General features: G+C 35.9%; 1 protein-coding gene across 1 annotated transcript in view; it reads left to right on the top strand.

Annotated features, from left to right (window-relative positions):
• Positions 1-681: 681 nt before the first annotated feature.
• Positions 682-21,955, top strand: part of sf3b2 (splicing factor 3b, subunit 2) — a 24,945-nt gene continuing 3,671 nt past the window's right edge. Inside the window, exons 1-20 of the mRNA XM_073836728.1 lie at positions 682-812; positions 1,189-1,232; positions 1,308-1,367; positions 1,484-1,639; positions 4,512-4,574; positions 5,666-5,786; positions 6,854-6,957; positions 7,041-7,149; positions 7,846-7,940; positions 8,022-8,222; positions 8,485-8,607; positions 8,692-8,772; positions 12,091-12,318; positions 13,768-13,917; positions 14,015-14,104; positions 14,266-14,373; positions 17,727-17,834; positions 18,059-18,201; positions 18,285-18,386; positions 20,312-20,411. Coding sequence (XP_073692829.1) covers positions 707-812; positions 1,189-1,232; positions 1,308-1,367; positions 1,484-1,639; positions 4,512-4,574; positions 5,666-5,786; positions 6,854-6,957; positions 7,041-7,149; positions 7,846-7,940; positions 8,022-8,222; positions 8,485-8,607; positions 8,692-8,772; positions 12,091-12,318; positions 13,768-13,917; positions 14,015-14,104; positions 14,266-14,373; positions 17,727-17,834; positions 18,059-18,201; positions 18,285-18,386; positions 20,312-20,411 — 2,292 coding nt within the window. The 5' untranslated portion in view covers positions 682-706. The remainder of the gene's footprint in view (positions 813-1,188; positions 1,233-1,307; positions 1,368-1,483; positions 1,640-4,511; positions 4,575-5,665; positions 5,787-6,853; positions 6,958-7,040; positions 7,150-7,845; positions 7,941-8,021; positions 8,223-8,484; positions 8,608-8,691; positions 8,773-12,090; positions 12,319-13,767; positions 13,918-14,014; positions 14,105-14,265; positions 14,374-17,726; positions 17,835-18,058; positions 18,202-18,284; positions 18,387-20,311; positions 20,412-21,955) is intronic.

Raw genomic sequence — 21,955 nt, 5'->3', positions numbered from 1 at the left:
ACACACATATATTATGTAAACTTTTGTTTTAGATGCGATTAATCGCTACCCAGCACTAATTAATATTAATTATCAATCAAACCGCATTAAAGTTTTTTTTTAAACAAGGTTTTTTTCCCACATTGTGATGGTGTTAAAAAGACCGCCATCTTGAGGCAGTTATGGCAAACGCATCCTAGAATTCAAAATTAGGTCAAATAAAATAAAATAAAAATTAAATGTTAATTTAGTTTAAATGAATGCTAAAACTGAAATAGAAATTAAAAAAAATCACAAAAATATATATAGGCTGTAATAGTACTCAAGCAAATAGAACATTCCCTTATTAATTAATTTATTCATTACAAAAGGTTTCCTAATGATTTTATTATTATTATTATTATTATTATTTATATATATATATATATATAACCCAAAACGAACTTTTCCAGAACGTTCTGGGAACCAAAAACCTATTTCGACCATGAATGAAAATGCACTTTGTCAGTTTTGTTTTTACCATTAGTTGCACAAAAATGTTTACGTGTAAAATAAAACACATATTGTTTTTGACCTTCCGGATTGTAACGTTAAGCACATAATTTCACTGATTATTATATACTTATATAATTTCACGCGACGTAATGAACAACAAACCCCATAATGAAGTGCGTGGTGTTCCCGTGATGCTTTGCGTTTCAACGCGTTTGTTCCGTAGGAGTTCATCATGGCTAGCGACGGGCCGCCGGGCGCTGATTCAAATATAGATTTCAACACATGGAGTCACGGCGAGCTGCAGGCCAAACTGGCCGAGTTTGGAGCACCTAATATGGGTGAGATGAAAACGTTTTAAAACGATCGCTGTGGCGGAGTTTGCCTCAGTTTTCTCTCGTTAGCTAGCGTTAGCCGGTTAGCCTGTTATGTGGCTGTCTGCTGTTCAGGCCTCCAGTGCACTAAACTTCCCGCTAAAGTGTGTTGCAAATGCAAATATGTTTTATGTGAAGCTGTATGCATATGTATTCGGGTATTAAAAACACGTATAACTGCGAATGGTATTAGCTAAGCGTAAATGAAGTCTTACGTGTTAATGTTCTAATACCGAGAACTGTGATTCAAATGCAGCACTTTTATACGTTTAAACTCGTGTAAACCATGTTTAATTCAGTCCAGTGTTGTTTATCAGATCCATTTATGTTTTCTTATATTCAGGTCCCAGAGAGGAGCTCATAGACAGGTTGAAATCTTACGCACAGGTAAGTTATTAATGTTTTCACTGCACTCATAAATGGGATTTATTTTTATGAGTGTAACATTTGTTTTTTATGCAGTCTGGGATGCTCTTAACCAAGCCGAACATGCCAGGAGGAGAAGACAAGGCCATGACCACGGTACTGCAATGTTTAGTTTATTCTTATGTCTTAGTTGTGTTTGCAGTGGAAAGTGTCACTGCTATTTCCACTGCTATTATGTATTTGATAATCAAAGCATGCTGTGTCTATCTCAGATGCCAGGTCTGCCACCCATGCCCCCGATGCCCGCAATGCCCCTGCCTCCAGGCATGAATATGATGCAGGCCATGAACATGATGGGCGGACCTCCACCCATCCACATGGGGATCGAGCCGCCCGGCATGATGCAGCACGACGACAGAGGCCCACAGGTGAAATTTTAGATTATGCTGTGATGCAAACTAGGGCTGGGCAAAAAAAATAGATTTTTCGATATATATCGTTTTTTTTTTTTTTTAATGTAGCCGATTCAAAATCGATTCTCAAAGGCCATGTAACGATTTTTTCGATATTTAATTACACAAGCTTTAAAGGATTAGTTCGCTTTCATAACAACAATGCACAGATAATGTACTCACCCCCTTGTCATCCAAGATGTTCATGTCTTTCTTTCCTCTGTCGTAAAAAAAATGTTTTTTTGAGGAAAACATTTCAGGATTTCTCTCTTTATAATGGATATGGATGGTGCCCTGAAGTTTGAACTTCTGAAATGCAGTTTAAATGCAGCTTCAAAGGACTCAAAATGATCCCAGCCGAGGAAGAAGGGTCTTATCTAGTGAAACGAACGGTTATTTTCTAAACAAATTGACAATTTATATAAGTTTTTAACCTCAAATGCTCATCTTGTCTCATCTCTGTGCAGCACATGCGAAGTCTGTGTGAATCGGGTAAATACAGTTAGGGTATGTCTAAAAACTCCCATCTCGTTTTCTTTTCTGTAACTTCAAAATCGCCTTAGATCGCTGCAAAAGTACCAACATAGTGTTTACAAAGTGAACATACAAAGAAACTCAAACGCCCTTTACAAAAAAAGGTAAAAGCCGCATTGTAGGACGATTTTGACATTGAAGACATAAACAAGATGGGAGTTTTTCGACATTCTATAACTGCATTGACCCAGATTCTACTGACTACACATTCACTGCGCAGAGACGAGACAAGATGAGCATTTGAGGTTAAAAAAGTATATAAATTGTCAATTTGTTTAGAAAATAACCGATCGTTTCACTAGATAAGACCCTTCTTCCTCGGCATGGGATCGTTTTGAGTCCTTTGAAGCTGCATTTAAACTGCATTTCAGAAGTTCAAACTTCGGGGCACCATCCACATCCATTATAAACAGAGAAATCCTGAAATGTTTTCCTCAAAAAAACAATTTTTTTACGACTGAGGAAAGAAAGACATGACCATCTTGGATGACAAGGGGGTGAGTACATTATCTGTGCATTATGAAAGTCAACTAATCCTTTAAACATAAGGTTTGTTAATCTTATTACTAGTCAAATCCACTAGGTGTCATCCCCTTATTTACCTTGCGCTATGTTACAACGGGGAGTCCGTTATTCATTCATTGCTTAGAATGGTGGATTCAGGTGCATTCCCGATATCAACCACACCTTCACATAAAAAGTCAGAGGTATGGAAGCATTTCACATTTTGCAAGATAAAGATACAGTGGACAAGAACACAGATATATGCCTGATTTGTAACTCTGAGGTGAAATGCTGTAGTAATACTACACATCAGTGGAGCCATTTGACAAGACATCACCCAGACGTGCAGATTCTAGCACCCCCGCAGTTCTGACTTGTCCAGTTTCCAGCATCAGTTTTTCATGATTAAATCAATTCTGTCTATTCATTGTAAATATTTGAACTATAGAGTTGAGTTCTGTTTTATTGTACCCAAGTGTGCTTAAAATTAAGTGTTTATATACAGGTTTGTGGCTCTTAATTTCCTTTTATCAATTAACCACTTGTAATCTTATGTTCACTGTTAATTTTTTATAAATGTAGGATTTGTATTAAATCTATATTCATTCATATTGTCAAATCGAGAATCGAATCGAATTAAGAACTTGAAAATGGAAATCGAATCGGAACATCTGAATCGATACCCAGCCCTAATGCAAACCACAGTTGCACGGTAGATGATGGATGTATTTTTATTTTTGTCCTGAATCAAACCAAATACTCAATGTTCAACTTAAAGGAGTAGTTCACTTTCAGAACAAAAATTAACAGATAATGTACTCACCCCTTGCCATTCAAGATGTCAAGATGTTCATGTTTTTTTTTTTTTCTTCAGTCATAAAGAAATAGTTTTTTTTTTTGTTTTGTTTTTTTTTTTTGAGGAAAAAATTTCAGGATTTCTATCCATCTCTATCTTTGGTTCCCCTAAGTTTGAACTTCCAAAATACAGCTTCAAAGAGCTCTGAATGTCCCAGCTGAAGTAGAAGGCTCTTATCTAGTGAAACGATTGGTTATTTTCTTTAAAAAATTACAATTTATATACTTTTTAACCTCAAATGCTCGTCTTGTCCTGATCTGTGTGAACTTTTTTTTTTTTTTTTTCCCCTGGTTCAATACAGTTAGGGTATGTCTCAAAACTCCCATCTCATTTTCTCCTCCAACTTCAAAATCCTCCTGCATTGCTGTTTTACCTTTTTTGTAAAGGGCATTTGTCCTCCTTTGCGTGTTCACTTTGTAAACACTGGGTTTGTACTTCTGCAGCTATTTGAAGTTGGGGGAGAAAATAAGATGGGAATTTTGACATACCCTAACTGTCTTGCAGAGCTAGAGCTAGACAAGACGAGCATTTGAGGTTAAAAAGTATATTAATAAACTTTTTTTTTTTTAGAAAATAACCAATTGTTTCACTAGATAAGACCCTTATTCCTCGTCTGGGATCATGTACAGCCCTTTGAAGCTGCACTGAAACTGCGTTTTTAACCTTCAATCTGCTAAACACCATTAAAGTCCACTATATGGAGAAAATCAATAAATGTTTTTCTCAATTTCTTTGCGACTAAAGAAAGACATGAACATCTTGGATGACATGGAGGCGAGTAAATTATCAGTACATTTTTAATTTGGAAGTGGAAAAGAGAAACATTTTTTAAAGATTAGAAATGAAAAGAAATGCTCAAGAGATTAAATAAGCAACCACAATTAGGAGTAATAAAATAAAGACTTTGTGTTCAGGTCACATGACTACTGTTTAAAACCATACGTGTGTTTTTAGGGGGATGCACGTGTGATTGATGAGCAGATGAAGGAACAGGAGCTTCTAGAGCAGCAGAAACGGGTGAGAAAATACTCAATTGTCCTAGTGCACAAACTGATATCTGTATGAATGCAAATTTTGATATGCACTACTGTTCAAAAGTTTGGGGTCAGTATTAAAGTGCCCTTATTATGGATTATGAAAGGTTCATAGTTTGGTTTTGGGAGTCCCCAACAACAGGTTAACATGCATGCAAGGTCAAAAAACACTTTCATTGTCTCATATGCATTTATTTTTTACCTTATTTGCTCAACGTCACCCAAGCAATTCGCTGTACGATTTATTTTTTGAACGTCTCTTTTGCTGACTGTAATCTGCAATCCGGTTCATGAAACGGCTTGGGATTCGTTTTACGCCTTGTTTAAATGATTTAGAGTCGACTCTTTCTTTTGAGAGACAATCACTTTTTGCACGGTGCGCTTTCAGATTTAAAACTTTGCAGGGTGTTTTCATTCACTTAGAACTGTTATACACTGCATGAAAGGTAATTTTCAGAAATCACCTTAAAAAGAACTAAACGCTCTTATTCAGCAAGATGCATTAAATTAATGTTTCAAATATATGCTGTTCTTTTGAACTATCTATTCAATAAAGATTTTTAAAACTCCAAATATCACGATTTCCACAATTTTGAAGCAGCACAACTGTTTTCAACATTGATAATAATCAGATGTTTCTTGAGGAGCAATCGGCATATTCGAATAATTTCTGAATGATCATGTGACACTGAAGACTGGCGTAATGATGCTGAAAATTCAGCTTTTCATCACAGGAAAAAGTTACATTTTACAGTATATCACAATAGAAAGCCGTTATTTTGAATTGTAATGTTATTTTAAAACATTGATGTTTTAACCCTTATTTTAATCAAACAAATACAGCTTTGTTGAGCGCATACAAGACTTTCAAAAACAAATCTTACCGACCCCAAACTTTTGAACAGTATTTTCTGTGATGTAGATTCTGTACATGTATAAACCCGTGACATTTTAACTTATCAGATTCACTTTTGGTTAGACATTCTTTTGACTTGGTGTGAATTGATATGAATTATTCTAAAACAAGGACTGGTGGTTTTATAGTGACCATTTGTCTCTGTCTCTGTCTCTCAGGCTGCTGTGCTTCTGGAACATGAGAGGCAACAGGAACTTGCTAAAATCCAGGCACCAGGCACCAGAGTTCCCGAACTGGGCCCTCGACCCAACCTCCTGCCCCCCATCCCGCCTCTCAGAGGTCAGCCACTCAACAGCCTTTATACTAGTTTTTTTGGGGCTGTTTGGGTTTTACTAGTTGATTTTGGGCTGTTTGGGTTTTTATAATAGTGACAAGAATCATCCAAAATACACAAGTTTTTATTTAATTGCACTTCTATATCTGTTTGTATCTGTGTGTTTCAATTATAAAATATAACAAGGCATTTTCTCTGCTTCAGAAATATTTACATGCACCAAACTGAATAGTTTAATTACTCTCTATATTCTAAATGTTTTTACTGAGGGGTTTGTTAATAAGTCACAATAGCTGAAAATACATTGTATAAGTCAAAATTGTCGATTTTCCTTTTATGCCAAAAATCATTAGGATATTAAGTGAAGATCATGTTCCATGAAGATATCGTGTATATTTCCTGCCATAAGTGCATAAAAACATATGCATGGCTAAGAACTACATTTGGACTACTTTAAAGGCAATTTTCTCAATTTTTTACCCTCAGATTCCAGTTTTTCAAACAGTTATATATTGGCCAAATGTTGTCTTATCCTAATAAACCATACATCAATGGAAAGCTTATTTATGTTGATGTAAATATCAAAAATGTCAACAAATTGACCCTTATGACTGGTTTGTGGTCTAGGGTCACACATATAATTTCCCTGATTTTATACAACACTGTAGTCCTAAGAACATTGTAAAAAATCTTTTTTCTGTGTGTCTGTTGAGAATATTTTCTGGATTTATGGAGTGATAAAGTGATGTCCAAAGTCCCCTCTATAAAAACCTTTTAATATGTCAACAAAATGAAGCAAGAATTTTAAACATGCTCATTTTATTGCTCTTTCTTCAGATTTGTTTCCTGGAAATAAATGCAATTTAATTGCATATTTAATCAGATAATCCTCAATTGCAAAACATTTCAGAAAACTTGTAATACAAAAAATGTCTGTTTATTTTTCTCCCCCTAATTTACCTAATCTGCCTTGCCTTTCAACAACCAGACTAAATTGAAATGAACACCGCCTGCAAATCTCTTACTGATCAGGGTGATTTTTACATTAACCATGATTATTATCCTCCTGTAGTTGGGCCTCAGACTGGCCCCGCCCCTCCAGGCATTTCTTTGGTGCCCCAATCTGCCAATCAAAGACAGAAAGTCCCGCCCCCTCCAGGAGAAGATGCCAGAGAGGTATGAAACCCTTAAAGCTTTGATGAATGATCAGAACTTGATCTCTTTACTGATCTGGACGCGTGTCTTTGATTTGTGTTCAGTCATGGCAGGGTGAAGATGTTGGCATCGGGCCAAAGATTCCTCAAGCTCTGGAGAAGATCCTGCAACTGAAGGAAATGAGGCAGGAGCAGCTCAGCACTGCCCCTACAGGTCACTATCAGCAACTGACTGCTAATTCACAGGGTTTATTTTATGCTCAAACACCGCCTTAATGTCGATAATGATCATGTTTATGAGTTGAGAGCACTTGAGAACATCACGTCTAATTATCAGTGGGAGAAACATTGAATTTACTTTTGAGACTTTAATTTGCAAACCGAGGCTGTGTGAATTAATGAAATCGTAGTGAAAGTGCTGGTAGTTTTTCAATGACTAGTAATTCATTATATTACATCTTTGTACTGTTCATTCAGAATTTGCACAACAAATTTGAGCTTTCAATTTAATTAAAAATACAGTAATATATGAAATATTAAATAGCTACTGTCTGTTGTAATATTTTTTAAAATGTGATTTATTCATGTGATGTAAAGCTGAATTTAGTTTCATTACTTCAGTGTCACACGGTCTTTTAGAAATTAATCTGCGCAAGAAACATTTTTGATCATTAGCAATGTTAAAAACCATTGTGTTGCTTATTTTTGTAAAAAAAAAATATTTTTCAGTATTTTAATGAATAGAAAGTTCAAAAGAGCGCATCTGAAATAATATCTTTAGTAACATTATAAATGTGTTTACTGTCACTTTTGATCAATTTAATGCATCTTTGATGAATACATTTCTTTAATAGTGCTTACATTTGCACAATGTAGAAATAATGATTTCTATGGCTTGTTTTATTCACAGAAGAGGAAGATGATGATGATGAGATGGACCTGAATAATTCCTCAGGCCGTGGATACTCGGATGAAGACGATGAAAGTGGCCTTTCTAAAAAAGATGCAAGTCTTCTCACGTGTTTCTTATTAGTCTGACTTGCTGTTCTGCAAACTCTAACTAAATTTATCTTCGTTTGCTTATAGAAAAACCGCAAGCGCAGGAACAGGAAGAAGAAGAACAAGAAGAAGAGGCAGCAGGAGAAGGAGCAGCTCCAGGAGGATGAGAAAAAGAAAGATGAGAGCCGTGAAAAGGAGCCCGAGGTGGAGATTGAGTATGTGACAGAGGAGCCTGCGGTCTACGATCCAAACTACATCATCTTCAAGAGGATCTTTGAGACATTCAAGGTCAGGAATGCTACTTTCTTTTCTTTTTGAGATGAACTTTATTTTCGGAGCTTGAAAGTCCTAAAAGAACATTTGTTAAAACTAAAATGCAATAAAATAATGAAGCTTGTTTGGTGTTGGATTACGAGCGTTTGATCTGCTGCATAATTCATACTCGGCCATCACAGTTTGACATCCATCCTGCTTCGTTTGCTTGGTTTTAAAGACTGAAAATAACTCTCATATTTTGATGGATGTGGCATTCAATTGCTTTCTATCACAGCTGACAGATGATGTGAAAAAGGAGAAGGAAAAGGAGCCGGAGAAGCCCGAAAAGCCAGAAATCCTTTCATTTAAGAAGAAGGGGTTCGAGCTGGAGAAGAAAGACAGCGATGACAGTGACGAGGTGAGCTGAAGGCCATGTGAAAATGCTCCAGCTCTTGTGGTTTCCTGATGTTCTTGTCTAACCCATCCACTTCCTGATTGACAGGAAATGAAGAAGGACATGCCAAAGCTGTCCAAAAAGAAACTGAGGAGGATGAACCGGCTGACGGTGGCAGAGCTCAAACAGGTAATGAATGTGCCATTTTTGTCTTTCTTTTTTCTCTTCATTACTTCAATACTTTTACATTTAAATGTATATTAAATCAGGGGTTCCCAACCTTTTTTACTCCGGGGCCCCCCTCCTTCTCCGGACAATTTTGCAAGGCCCCCCTATGCCTGACATGTCCTCTTATACTGTACTTCCGCAGTAAAGAAAGTATTTATTTTGAAACCTTTTTTATTAACCAAAACATTTTTGCCTTATTATTCTTCTACTGCATGTTATAAAAAAAACTCAAAATTCAAACAAACTTTAAATTAAAACTTAAAATATACCTTATAATCTTTAAAGAAAACCTCTGCTCAATTCTAACTTTTAAAATTATTTTACTTCAGACATTCTTTACAACTTCAGAGTACTTTTTCTTAAATAAGTGAACCTGCCGTATAACAGGGAGATACAAAAAGACCACTAAACCTATCCCTTTGAACTTGACTGACTGAATATCTACTGTTTGTATCCATTAAAAACTAATACACAAATTCAAAATACAGCAAATGCATTCTAATTCTGTTGAAACACATCGATGTGAAGGTTTGGGATCAGTGAACTCTGTCAGTGCGCGCCTGATGCTCATAAACACCGAGCCTCACTCCTCTTCTATGGGCGAGCATCCATTATAAAACACTCACAGGACAATAATTTGGACAACTAGGCAAATGTTTGAAATTTCACGCAAAAATAAGATGGGGATCAGAGCCCTGAGAGCGCGCATAGTTTGTGAATCAATAGCGGACTTGCGTGTCTCATGTACGACTTTGACATACACGAGTGTTATACATAGGCACGCGCAAGTTCGTTATTATGACACTAATCATTTTTACCTTTACATTAGAGCGACGGTTTGCTTCATGCATGCAGCTGAGAGATGAAACAGTAGTTTGCGTACAGCGTTTGGAAGTTTTGAGCCGCCATTTAGTCTGTATTTAACAGTGCGATGAGGCTTGCTGCGCCAAGTCTGAAGCAATCAATCACAGAACACGAGAGAGGCTGTGCTTTTATTATTTTCATTTAGCATATTAATAATGAAATTAAACAATTATAGGATAATATTTAAATTATTTTTAAGATATCTCGCGGCCCCCCTGGAGGATCACTGAGGCCCCCTAGTGGGTCGCGACCCCCCGGTTGGGAACCGCTGTATTAAATGTACTTTAAGTGTATAATGAATGTACTTTTGGTGAGACACTGCAGGTGCATAGTAGAGTGCGGATCGGGCCGCATTTTTCTGTCCGAGCCCGGCCCGAGTCCGACAGAGCAGTAACCGAACCCGACCCGAGCCCGACAAGCATTCAGATATTTATGTCCGAGCCCGATCCCAGCCCGACACAGTTAAAATCTCTTTTTTCACTCATACTAATGACACATGCACTTTTTTTGTGTGGAAAGCCCGCTTTTATTAAGCAACTGTAAAAAAAGCGTTCGGAAATGTCAACAGATGAGAGCGTCAGTGCACACTGGGCAAAAAGTGCCGTTATAACACGGGCGCACTATCGCGCTGAGGTGACCGAGCCCGACCCGAACCCGAGCATCCTTTCTAAATATCTGTCCGAACCCGGCCCGACCCGTCGGGTTCCGTCGGGTACCGTCGGGCTCGGCTCGGATATCCATCCTCTAGTGCATAGGTTAAAAAAACTAAGTTATCTCCTTTCTTACTCCTTTCTTATCTCCTTGATTGATTACATTGGTAATGGCGAACATTTTTTGTATGCCAAGTTTTCTAAAATGTTAGGTTTAAATATGCAAATGAGGCATTATTTAATGAAATATGCACTAATTTGCATACATTTATAGTATAAAAATGTAAACACTGGATGAAGTCATTTTTAAAATTCTTGTTTATTTTTTTTTATTTTTTTTTGCGAATTAGAGTCAAGATTTTACAGAAGAAATTTTGGGATATCTCCTTTCGTCACACCACAATTCAGAAAAGAGCAAACAGAAAACACTTTTTTTTTTTTTTACCATATTTTGGGGAATACAATGTAAAAAGCAAATTATATATGAACAAATCCCTCTGTAAAAGCCCATAGAATTTAAACAGAAATAAAAATGTAAAGTTTGGTGTGTGTAAGTGCTACTGAAGTGGAGATTTACGGCTCAGTGTACGAGAAAAAACTCATTTTGCGAAAACCACCTTTAAAAATTATGCATTGTAATTGAAATCTGTTGACACAAATAGATAAAGTGCTATAAAAGAAACACTTAAGTTTTTTTTTTTTGGATGTTTTCTTTCCACTAGGAAAAAAAAAAAAAAACACTTTATGAAAAACCAAAAAAGCCCATAATCTCAAACTTGATAGGTGCATGAAAAACAGTGATTTTGTCTGCAGTGTCTCCCCTTAAACAGATACTTCACCCAAAAATGAAATTGATACAAGTGTCCATACCTTCAGGCTATTCAAGATATAGATGAGTTTGTTTCTTCATCAGATTTGGAGAAATGTAGCAATACATCACTTGCCCACTAACGAATCCTCTGCAGTGAATGGGTGCCGTCAGAACGAGAGTCCAAACACCTGATTAAAAACATCACAATAATTCACAAGTAATCCACACCACTCCAGTCCATTGATTAATATTTTGTGAATCGAAAAGCTGTTTTAATAAGAAACAAACCCTTCGTTAAGATGTTTTCTTTTAACTGATCCCTTCAGTTTTAGCCAAAATAGGGGTTCATAATCCATAGTAATGCTTCTTCCAGTGAAGCAGCTGTCTTGTCTAACTCAGGAGAGAAATATGCACAGACTAAGCACCATTTACAAGCCAAAACAGCTCTAAACAAATAAGTTTGAGTTGGATTTTATCACTGGTGGAAGTGTGATTATGGACTCGCCTTTTAGCCGAAAACAACAGTTTAAAGTTAAACACTCGTTAAAAATGGATGTTTCTTACAAACATGCATCTTTTCACTTCACAAGATGTTAACTGATGGACTGGAGTGCTGTGGAGTACTTGTGGATTATTGTGATGTTTTTATCAGCTGATTGGACTCTCATTCTGACGGCACCCATTCACTGCAGAATGTTCATTGGTGAGCAAGTGATGCAGTGCTACATTTCTCCAAATCAATTCCCATGAAGAACCTAACACTAGAGTACATTACCAGCAAGTTTTCAGTTTTGGGTGAGCTAGTCCATATTGAAATTACATTTTCGAATTTCGCTTAGCATTCAAATAAGTTCCAGTCATTTTAGAGTGGAAATAATTTCTGTTTTCAATGCTAATGGCAGGTAAAATTGATTGGTCACCATTCATAATGTTTGTCCTCCATCTTTCTGTCAGCTTGTGGCCCGTCCTGATGTAGTGGAGATGCACGACGTGACGGCGCAGGAGCCCAAGCTGCTGGTTCACCTGAAGGCCACCAGGAACACGGTGCCCGTACCACGTCACTGGTGCTTCAAGAGGAAGTACCTGCAGGGGAAGAGAGGCATAGAGAAACCGCCGTTTGAGCTGCCCGAGTTCATCAAGAGAACCGGCATCCAGGAGATGAGAGAAGCCCTGCAGGAGAAGGTAATGCATCGCGTTGATTCCTACAAACTTTTTAAGCTTTACATCTGTTTTTAACATTGATAATAATCAGAAAAGTTTCTTGAGCAGCAAATCAGCCTATTAGAATGATTTCTGAAGGATCATGTGATCATTCAGCTCACAGGAATTCTTTTTGAAACTATAAAAATATTTCACAATATGTTTTTTTCTGTAATTGTGATCAAATAAATGCATCCTTGTTTTTTTTTTTAATCATTAAAAAATCTTTAAACTTCGACTGGTACTATAGATAACTTGATGCATATTTAGTGCTTAACATAATTGCATATTTATATCTGATGCTTATTCATGCAGTTATGTTACTCTTGGCACATTCTGTTCCTGAATAAGGTCATAAAAGCAAGGTCATGGAAAACAACAGTGTGCATGATCTTAACTCTTTTATATGCAGCAACAAAGAGTTTGCTTTAAAAAAAAAAAATCTGTGTCTACAGACATGAATGAAATCTGTCAAACTTGCCGAGAGCAGCTTAAAGGAGAAGTTCACTTCCAGAAAATTTACTGATAGTTTACTGACCCCCTTGTCATCGAAGATTGTCTTCAAGTCCAAGTTCATGTCTTTCTTTTTTCAGTTTGAGGAGACGATTCAGGATTTCTCTCCATATACTGGACTTCTATGGTGCCTGCGAGTTTGAACTTTCAAAATGCAGCTATAAAGGGCTCTAAATGATTCCAGCTGAGGAAGAAGGGTCTTGTCTAGTAAAACGATTGGTCTCATCTCATTTTCTCCAACTTCAAAATCATCTTACATTGCTGTTTTACCATTTTTATTTTTGTAAAGGGTGTTTGATCCTCTTTGCAAGTCCACTTTGTAAACACTGGGTTGGTACTTCTGGAGCGATTTAGGACAATTTTAATGGAGTTTAATTTAGTGGAAAATGAGAAGTGTTTTGCACTTGAATACACAGTAAGCTCAGAGCTAGACAAGACAAGCATTTGAGGTTAAAAAGTATATAAATTACCTTTTTTTTTTTTTTTTTAAATAACTGATCATTTCTTTAAGACCCTTCTTCCTTGGCTGGGATCATTTAGAGCCCTTTGAAGCTGTATTTAAACTGTATTTTGAAGTCCACTATGGAGAGAAATTCTGAAACGTCTCCCAAAAAACAGATTCTTTACGATGAAGAAAGAAAGACATGAACATCTTAGATGACAAGGGGGTGAGTAAATTTTTGTTCTGGAAGTGAACTTTATTTCTGTCTGTCAGTGTGACTTATGAGCTCACAGGGCCTTCAGCGGTGACTCTGAGTGATCATTTGTGTGGTTCAGCGCTCGTGTTATTATTCTGTTTTCTTATGAGACTGCGCTTGAGTGACGTTTATAATATTGTGAATCTGGGTAATTTAAACTTTCCATGTTGATGCATTTCCCACTGCTGTCAGCTTCACTGACGTCTCCGTATTCCTGTAGGAGGATGCCAAAACCATGAAGACCAAAATGAGAGAGAAAGTTCGGCCCAAGATGGGGAAGATCGACATCGACTACCAGAAGCTGCACGACGCCTTCTTCAAATGGCAGATCAAACCGAAGCTCACGATACATGGGGACCTGTATTATGAGGTATGCTTGCATTACCTCTTCCTCATGTCCTCTTCCTATGATAACATGCTGACTCTTCTAATGTATAAATAACTCTCGTCTGAATGTTATTTCTCAGGGTAAAGAATTCGAGACGCGGCTGAAGGAGAAGAAACCGGGCGATCTGTCCGGTGAGCTGCGAATCGCTCTCGGGATGCCCACAGGACCTGTGAGTGCTTCATCCTGCTCCGCTTTAAACAACAAAGCATTTCCTTTTTCCACAAAGCTACTGTTGTTTTGTTCTGTGAAATTGCGGGAGAGCTCTTCAGGCCCTTACGTAATTCTGTGTGTAATTTTAGCTGTGCTTTTACAATGCATGTGTCTCCGCAGAACTCTCATAAAGTTCCTCCACCGTGGCTGATCGCCATGCAGAGATACGGACCGCCGCCCTCATATCCAAACCTGAAGATCCCTGGCCTCAACGCCCCCATCCCTGAGGTCAGACACGCACTCAAACACTGAGAAAAATCTTTTTTTGAGAAATTTAGCATTTGCATTGTTGCACTGGTAACAGGCCTCCACTAGCTTTCATGGTTGCAGTTGCCAGTTTTCCAGGTTGCCAAAAGAGCCTAAATCCCCTAATGAGAGATTTTTCTTAAAGGATTAGTTCACTTTCGGAACAAAAATATACCGATAATTTACTCACCCCCTTGTCATCCAAGATGTCTTTCTTTCTTCAGTTGTAAAACATAGTTTTTTGAGGAAAACATGTCAGGATTTCTCTCCATATAGTGGACTTTAATGGTGCACAGGGTTTCTGCGGGGTCTTAAAGTCTTAAAGTCTAAAATTTAAAAATCAAAATTTTAGGCCTTAAATAGTCTTAAATTCGCTGCTCTAGGTCTTAAATAATTTTACACGGGTCTTATTTTTCCGATGTCCATGTAACGCTACCTCTAATGCTCATTTAAATTCTCTTTCTGTTGTTTCCGTGGTGTTGTAGTTCTTTATTTCATATATAATTTGCTGAATTTAAACTACAAATGAGACCAGCATGCAATAGCCAATCAGCTTTCTGTCATTTCAGTTCTGTTAACGTTTCTAACATGTATATTTATGAATCAATAAATGTATTTAAAACATTAATCTCACTTTTAATTTTGCAGTGTAAATTATGTAATCTCACTGCTAACAGCCATTTAGAATTTATTGATAAATTCATAAAATAAATTTCAAAGGTACGCATACATTTCAAAAGTAAAAAAAAAAAAATCGCTTCAGAATTTTTTTTTTTTACATCAGATATTTCTAGTGGTACTTTTATGGGGATATTTTGTGTGGAATAGTATCTGCTGATATGGAAAGTTCACTGTATTTCGTAGTAATAAATTTAATTTATGACAGCCATGTTTACTTTTTACATTAAACACATTATTTATCACATATGCATGTAATATAATATCTATTTCCATTACAGGTTTAGGTCTTAAATTTCATATAAGGTGGTATTAAAAAGGTCTTAAAGTCTTAAATTTCACTTGTTCATATCTGCAGAAACCCTGGGTGCACCTTTAAAGGGCTCTAAAAGATCCCAGACGGATCTAGCGAAATCAGTTACTTTCCAAAAAAAATATTGACAATATATTTTTTTCAACCTCAAATGCTCATCTTGTCTAGCTCTGTGTGAACTGTGTATTCAGATTCAAGACAGTTAGGGTATGTCAAAAAACTCCCATCTCATTTTCTCCAACTTTAAAATCATCCTACATGGCTGCAGAAGTACCAACCCAGTGTTTACAAAATGAAAATGCAAGGATCAAATACCTTTTACAAAAAAAGGTAAAACTGTGATGTCGGATTATTTTGAAGTTGGAGGAGAAAATTGGATGTTTTTCAATATACCCTAACTTTTTTTTTTTTTTTTGGTCCAAAAAAAATAACTTCCTCGGCTGGGATAATTAAGAGCCCTTTGAAGCTGCATTTAAACTCCATTTTGGAAGTTCAACCTCAGGGCACCATAGAAGCCCACTATATGGAGAGAGAACCTGAAATGTTTTCCTCAAAAAAACTGAAGGACTCGAGTTATAAAGACATGAAAGGATGAATAAATAAAATAAATTTAATAATATTAAATAAATGTAAATATTTTATGTATATTAATTGTATTTAAATTATTTTTTTAATATTAATATTTACCATTAATATTGTATATTTTATAGTTGTGTAATTGTGCATTTCTTTTTGGCTGAAAATGACTTGTGAGCAGTGTTGGGGAAAGTTACTTTTGAAAGTAATGCATTAATGTTGCGTTACTCCCTAAAAAAAGTAACTAATTACATTACTTAGTTACTTATGGAATGTATTACATTGCATTACTTTTTAAATTTGTGCTGGGCTTGCTTGTTTTTTAATATAAAAAGTTACATTGTTAGCAGATGTAAAATCCCTTTAATGTCAAAAAGTGACATTAATAAGTGTCAGTCTGAAAGAAAAGTAAATTCATGTCTGTACAGTAGAACACAGGAGAAGAACGTTTAAGACTCTTCTGCATTAAAAAAAACAGTGAAGCACATGTTAGTTTATCTAAAGTCATTTTTGGTTATTAGTATGGTTCGATCGTCTGGATCATCAAATGTCAGCAGTAAAGACTGGTTAATAAAATGAGATTAAATGCATAAAGGATATTTGATTATTGCAGGTTTGTGTCATTCTGAGTTTTAATTGAGTTTGATGAATACTGAATCTATTTTTTGCAAGTGAATTAATGTTCACATTTAGTCTAGTCTACAGTAACACGTTTACACAGCGCATACAATGCCTCTGTACTTCTGATTTCTCTCAACATGGGGACAGGAGACTTGTCAGTCAATAAATGAGAAAACAAAGTAACTGGCATTACTTACCTAAAGTAGCTCAGATATTTTCTTGTGAATTAAAAAGTAATGCGCTACTTTTACTAGTTTTTTGACAAAAGTAATCTGATTTCGTAACTTGCGTTACTTGTAATGCGTTACTCCCAACACTGCTTGTAAATGCAATCTCTATAATAATAAAAAGTTCATTAGTCAAGTAAGTCTGAGTGTAGTGCAGTGTTGTTTTTGACAACCATCTTAGATTTAGTCTTAGTCTTTTGGACTAAAATGCTTCTTAGTTTTAGTCAAATTTTAGTCACTTCTATATGCGATAGTTTTAGTCCAATTTTTGTCGACGAAAAGTCAAAAGGGTTTTAGTCTAGTTTTAGTCGACGAAAAGTCAAAAAGGTTTTAGTCTAGTTTTAGTCAAAAAAAAGGGGAAAAAGTAGTCTTTTAACAAATTAATGTAGGTCAGTAAGTATTTTGCTGTTGGGTAGTGTCACTTATAAGTTCTGAAAATAGCAGATCTATAGTTCAACACAATGTGAGCTTCCGGATCGACTATTTTCACCAATAATTACAATAATGAAGGAATGTTTTAGAACATAAAAGACAAACAAGGATGGAATGCTAAGACGGCTTGCCATACTAGTATAGCAAAGAGTATTTAATGCTAAAACGGCTTGCCATAGCGTCAGATACTTTTTAAGTTTTAATTGGCATGCACAATATGCAGAAATGTCATGCATTTTAAACGTCTGACGGACCGCCCACTAACATTTTCGTCTATTCTCGTCTCATCAACAAAAACTTACACACGTCTCGTCATGTTTTAGTCATCAACGAGCCATTTTTATCTCGTTATTGTCATGGAAAAAAAGTGGCGTCAACGAAATGATTTTGTCATCGTCATCGTTGACGAAAACAACACTGGTGTAGTGTAGGTATGTAGTGTCATATAAAGCTGTGAGATCTTCATGCTTTGCCGTCTGTGTCTTCAGGGCTGTTCGTTTGGGTATCATGCGGGTGGTTGGGGTAAACCTCCTGTGGACGAGACGGGAAGACCGCTGTATGGAGACGTGTTCGGGACCAACTCCATAGACTTCCAGGTGAGCCAACTTCAAAATCATATCCTGAATATAGTCAGACTTGCATAGCATTGCCAGACAGTGGCAAAAATGTATATTAAGCACCACAAGGTTTCATGAAGTGAAGTTTTAATAATAAAATTCATTGTCGGAAGATCTGCAAATTTCCTGTTTATATCAAGTTTTTTACACTTACTCCTGTGGTGTTTCATTGTGGTGTTTGGTTTGCCTGATTATGTTGACAGGCCAAAGCAGAGGAGGAGGAAGTAGATCATACCACGTGGGGCGAGCTGGAGCCATCTGACGAAGAGTCTTCTGAGGAAGAGGAGGAGGAAGAGAGCGATGAGGACAAACCCGATGAAACGGGCTTCTTCACACCAGCAGACAGGTGCTGTTCATCTCAGTGTTTCAGACTTTGATTGACTTGTGTGTGTTGGAGACATGAAGGCTCACAGATGTCTGTTTTGACAGCGGGTTGATCACTCCGGGCGGCTTCTCCTCTGTTCCTGCCGGCATGGAGACTCCAGAGCTCATTGAGCTCAGGAAGAAAAAGATCGAAGAGGCCATGGACGGGTGAGTGTCTGTGCACAAATACGAGTGTATATGTGATCCTGGAACACACAACCAGTCTTAAGTAGCACAGGTATATTTGTAGCAACAGCCAACAATACGTTTTTCTTTTATGCCAAAAATCCTTAGGATATTAAGTAAAGATCATGTTCCATGATGATATACATTTTCTACCATAAATATATTTCAACTTAATTTTTGGTTAGTAATATAGATTTCTAAAAACTTCATTTGGACAACTTTAAAGGCGATTTCCTCAGTGTTTATTTATTTTTTTATTTTTTTGCACTCTCAGATTCCAGTTTTTCAAATAGTTGCATCTCGGCCAAATATTGTCCAAACAAACAATATATCAATAGAAAGCTTATTTATTCAGCTTTCAAATGATGTATAAATCTCAATTTCAAAAAATGGACCCTTAGGACTGGTTTTGTGGTCCAGGGTCACATATGAGATCATGAGCCAAATTTAAGATCTTGCTCCCCTTGCTCCCAAATCATCTGCTATTCCACTGTAAATCCTGAAATCAAAATAATAGTCAGAAAAGTCATTTTTTGAACATGGGACAGAATATTATACCTGTAGACAAAATGTGAATATAGTAGAATATAGTATATAAGATATAGTTCTATATGATATAGTCAGAACGTGGAGGAAAAATCTGTTCAGAGACCCAAACCAAGCAAAAATATGTGACCCTGGACCACAAAACCAGTCTTAAGTCGCTGGGGTATATTTGTAGCAATAGCCAAAAATACATTGTATGGGTCAAAATTATTGATTTTTCTTTTATGTCAAAAATCATTAGGAAATTAAGTAAAGATCATGTTCCGTTAAGATTTTTTGTAAAATTCCTACTGTAAATATATCAAAATGTAATTTTTGATTAGTAATATGCATTGTTAAGAACTTAATTTGGACAACTTTAAAGGTGATTTTCTCAGTCTTTTGATTTTTTGCATCCTCAGATTCCAGATTTTCAAATAGATGTATCTCGGCCAAATATTGTCCTATCCTAACAAACATACATCAATAGAAAGCTTATTTATTGAGCTTTCATATGATGTATACATCTCAGTTTTGTCAAATTTAACCTTGTGACTGGTTTTGTGGTCCAGGGTCACATATGGTGGTGATATTTATATGGCCTAAAAGATGGGATTCTCATGCTTGTAATGTAAACCATTGTGATCTGAACAGACTACTTGCATTAAATGCATATAAATATCAGTTGTCACTCTAAATCCCCTAATAATACATCTTAGTAAGCTGATATTACATGCCTAATTTAAGATTTAAGAGTTTTGTCATATGTACTAGTACAAGGAAATTCTTCCTTTGTTTATGACTGAATGACAGGGTAGAAAGGAAACAAGCATAACTTAAAACTTAAAAATTTAGTTACATAATTAAGTATAATAAAAAATATAAATGATAATAGCATAAAAAAGAAAGTAGTAGAAGTTCTCAGGTTCTCTGCATGTATGCTAATTAAACAACTGAGAGTAAAAAGTTTTTCCCAGTATAAATGTGTAATGCAGTTAGCAATAAAGTGAGCATTTCAAAGTGTCAAGTGGTGATAAATAGTTTATATGTGATAATTTAATGACCAAAACATAATGCAGTTCAATACAGTGATGACAGAGATGAACAAATTAACATTTTTCAAAATCTTATGATCATGTGAGAGTGCTGACAAGCCCTATACAGCAATGTTGGCTTTATTATTCCTCTAGTGTTGAAGAAACCTCATGTTTAAACTGTGTGTTGCGAGAACCAGTGACATTTGTGTCTAATGTGTGTCAAAGTAGTTAAAGATGTGGCTGTTAAACAGAAGGTTGTAGGTTTGAGCACCATCTCCTCAAGCACTTAAGATAAAAGCGTCTGATGAATCTGCTTGCGTAACTCATGTTTGTGTGTGTTTTCAGAAACGAGACGCCTCAGCTGTACACAGTGCTGCCAGAGAGGAGAACGGGACCCGTTGGGGCCGCTATGATGGCGTCCACACACATCTACGACATGTCGACGGTACGACTGTACACTTTCCCTTTAATATACAATTATATGTATTTATTCTATATACAGTTAAATCTTAAAGATTTTTATTTAAAACGATGCACTTGGGATGCATTAGGCGATTTAAGTGGTCGTCTTTTTAATGAGCTGATATCAATTCTTAAATCCCAAGATTGATCGTTTAATAGTGTTTTCACGATACCAAAATTTTGATACCAGACTAAAATATCTCTCTGTACTACTACTGAACCGATACTACAACCAAAACATAGAACGACAGGTTAAGTAAATGAAGAATAGATGATCCAAATGGAGGTTATAGTTATTTTATCCATTAAATATCTAAATTAAATATTTCATCAATAAAAATCACAAAAATCACAGGACCATGGCGAGCAACTACTGAGCCTACAGGTATGCATAGATCTTTGCAACTTTGATAAGAGCTAAAAGGATAAAGGGAAATCTTATTTCATGATATAGTAATTTTTTTTTTCACAATATAAATTTATATCATGATATAGTTGATTTTTGATATTTTAATCTCTGTTATTAATAAAAACATAGATGCAAGGAACGAACTAGAGGACAAATGCAATAAAACAAAGACTGAAATGAAATTAATAGACCCTATGAAATTTATTTTATTTTCTAATTTATTTTGATCAAATTCTGTGACACTGTTTTCTATATATTTTTTGGATTCCGTTTTTCCCGTTTTTAATTTCTCTAGACTATTTTAATGGTTACATTGAAAATTATTAATGTCTAATTAATTGAAGTCATGCAATGTACTTGATTTAACAGCAATTTCTTAAGTTTAACTCCCACTCCGTTTTAATAGTTTCTTTAAATTTTAATAATCAAAAGCATGTTAATTAATTAATTTAGAAAGATAAATTATATTTTATAAAGAATTCTTTATTTCTTTTTTCTTTTTTTCAGAAATACTGTCTTGTGCATTTAAAAAAAATTCTTGTAAATAAATTCTGGTGAATAATTTGTCTGCTAAATATTCCTTAAATATTGTTTTAATAACATTATCATTACATCAATATTTCTGTGATTCCGTCCACGTAGTCTGCTTCGCTTTAATCATAGGACCCTAAATAAAGTGTTAATGCAGCTCTCATCAAAATGCTTTCTTAAAGTACCAGTGCTAGTAAAATGCGGAATTGTACCATTTTTGAAAGCAGGGTGTTGCGATACATTTTCAGCACCAGTATATCGTGCAACGCTATCATTTTCTGTTAATCGAATCAAATCAAAATGTAATGTCAATATACAGCCTCATTATGCATTCTCTTTCCATTCATGTTTTCAAAAACAAAACTAGATGCATTAAAGGAGTAGGTCACTTCCAGAACAAAAATTTACAGATAATGTAATCTTCAGTCGATTGTTTCTTGAGGAAACCGTTTCAGGATTTCTCTCCATATAGTGGACTTCTATGGTGCCCCGAGTTTGAACTTCCAAAATACAGTTGAAATGCAGCTTCAGAGGGCTCTAAACGATCCCAGCCAAGGGAGAAGGGTCTTATTTAGCATAATCATCTG

Source organism: Garra rufa, chromosome 3 (assembly GCF_049309525.1).
Source record: "Garra rufa chromosome 3, GarRuf1.0, whole genome shotgun sequence".
NCBI lineage: Eukaryota > Metazoa > Chordata > Actinopteri > Cypriniformes > Cyprinidae > Garra > Garra rufa.
This window is presented reverse-complemented; position numbering and strand designations above follow the sequence as displayed.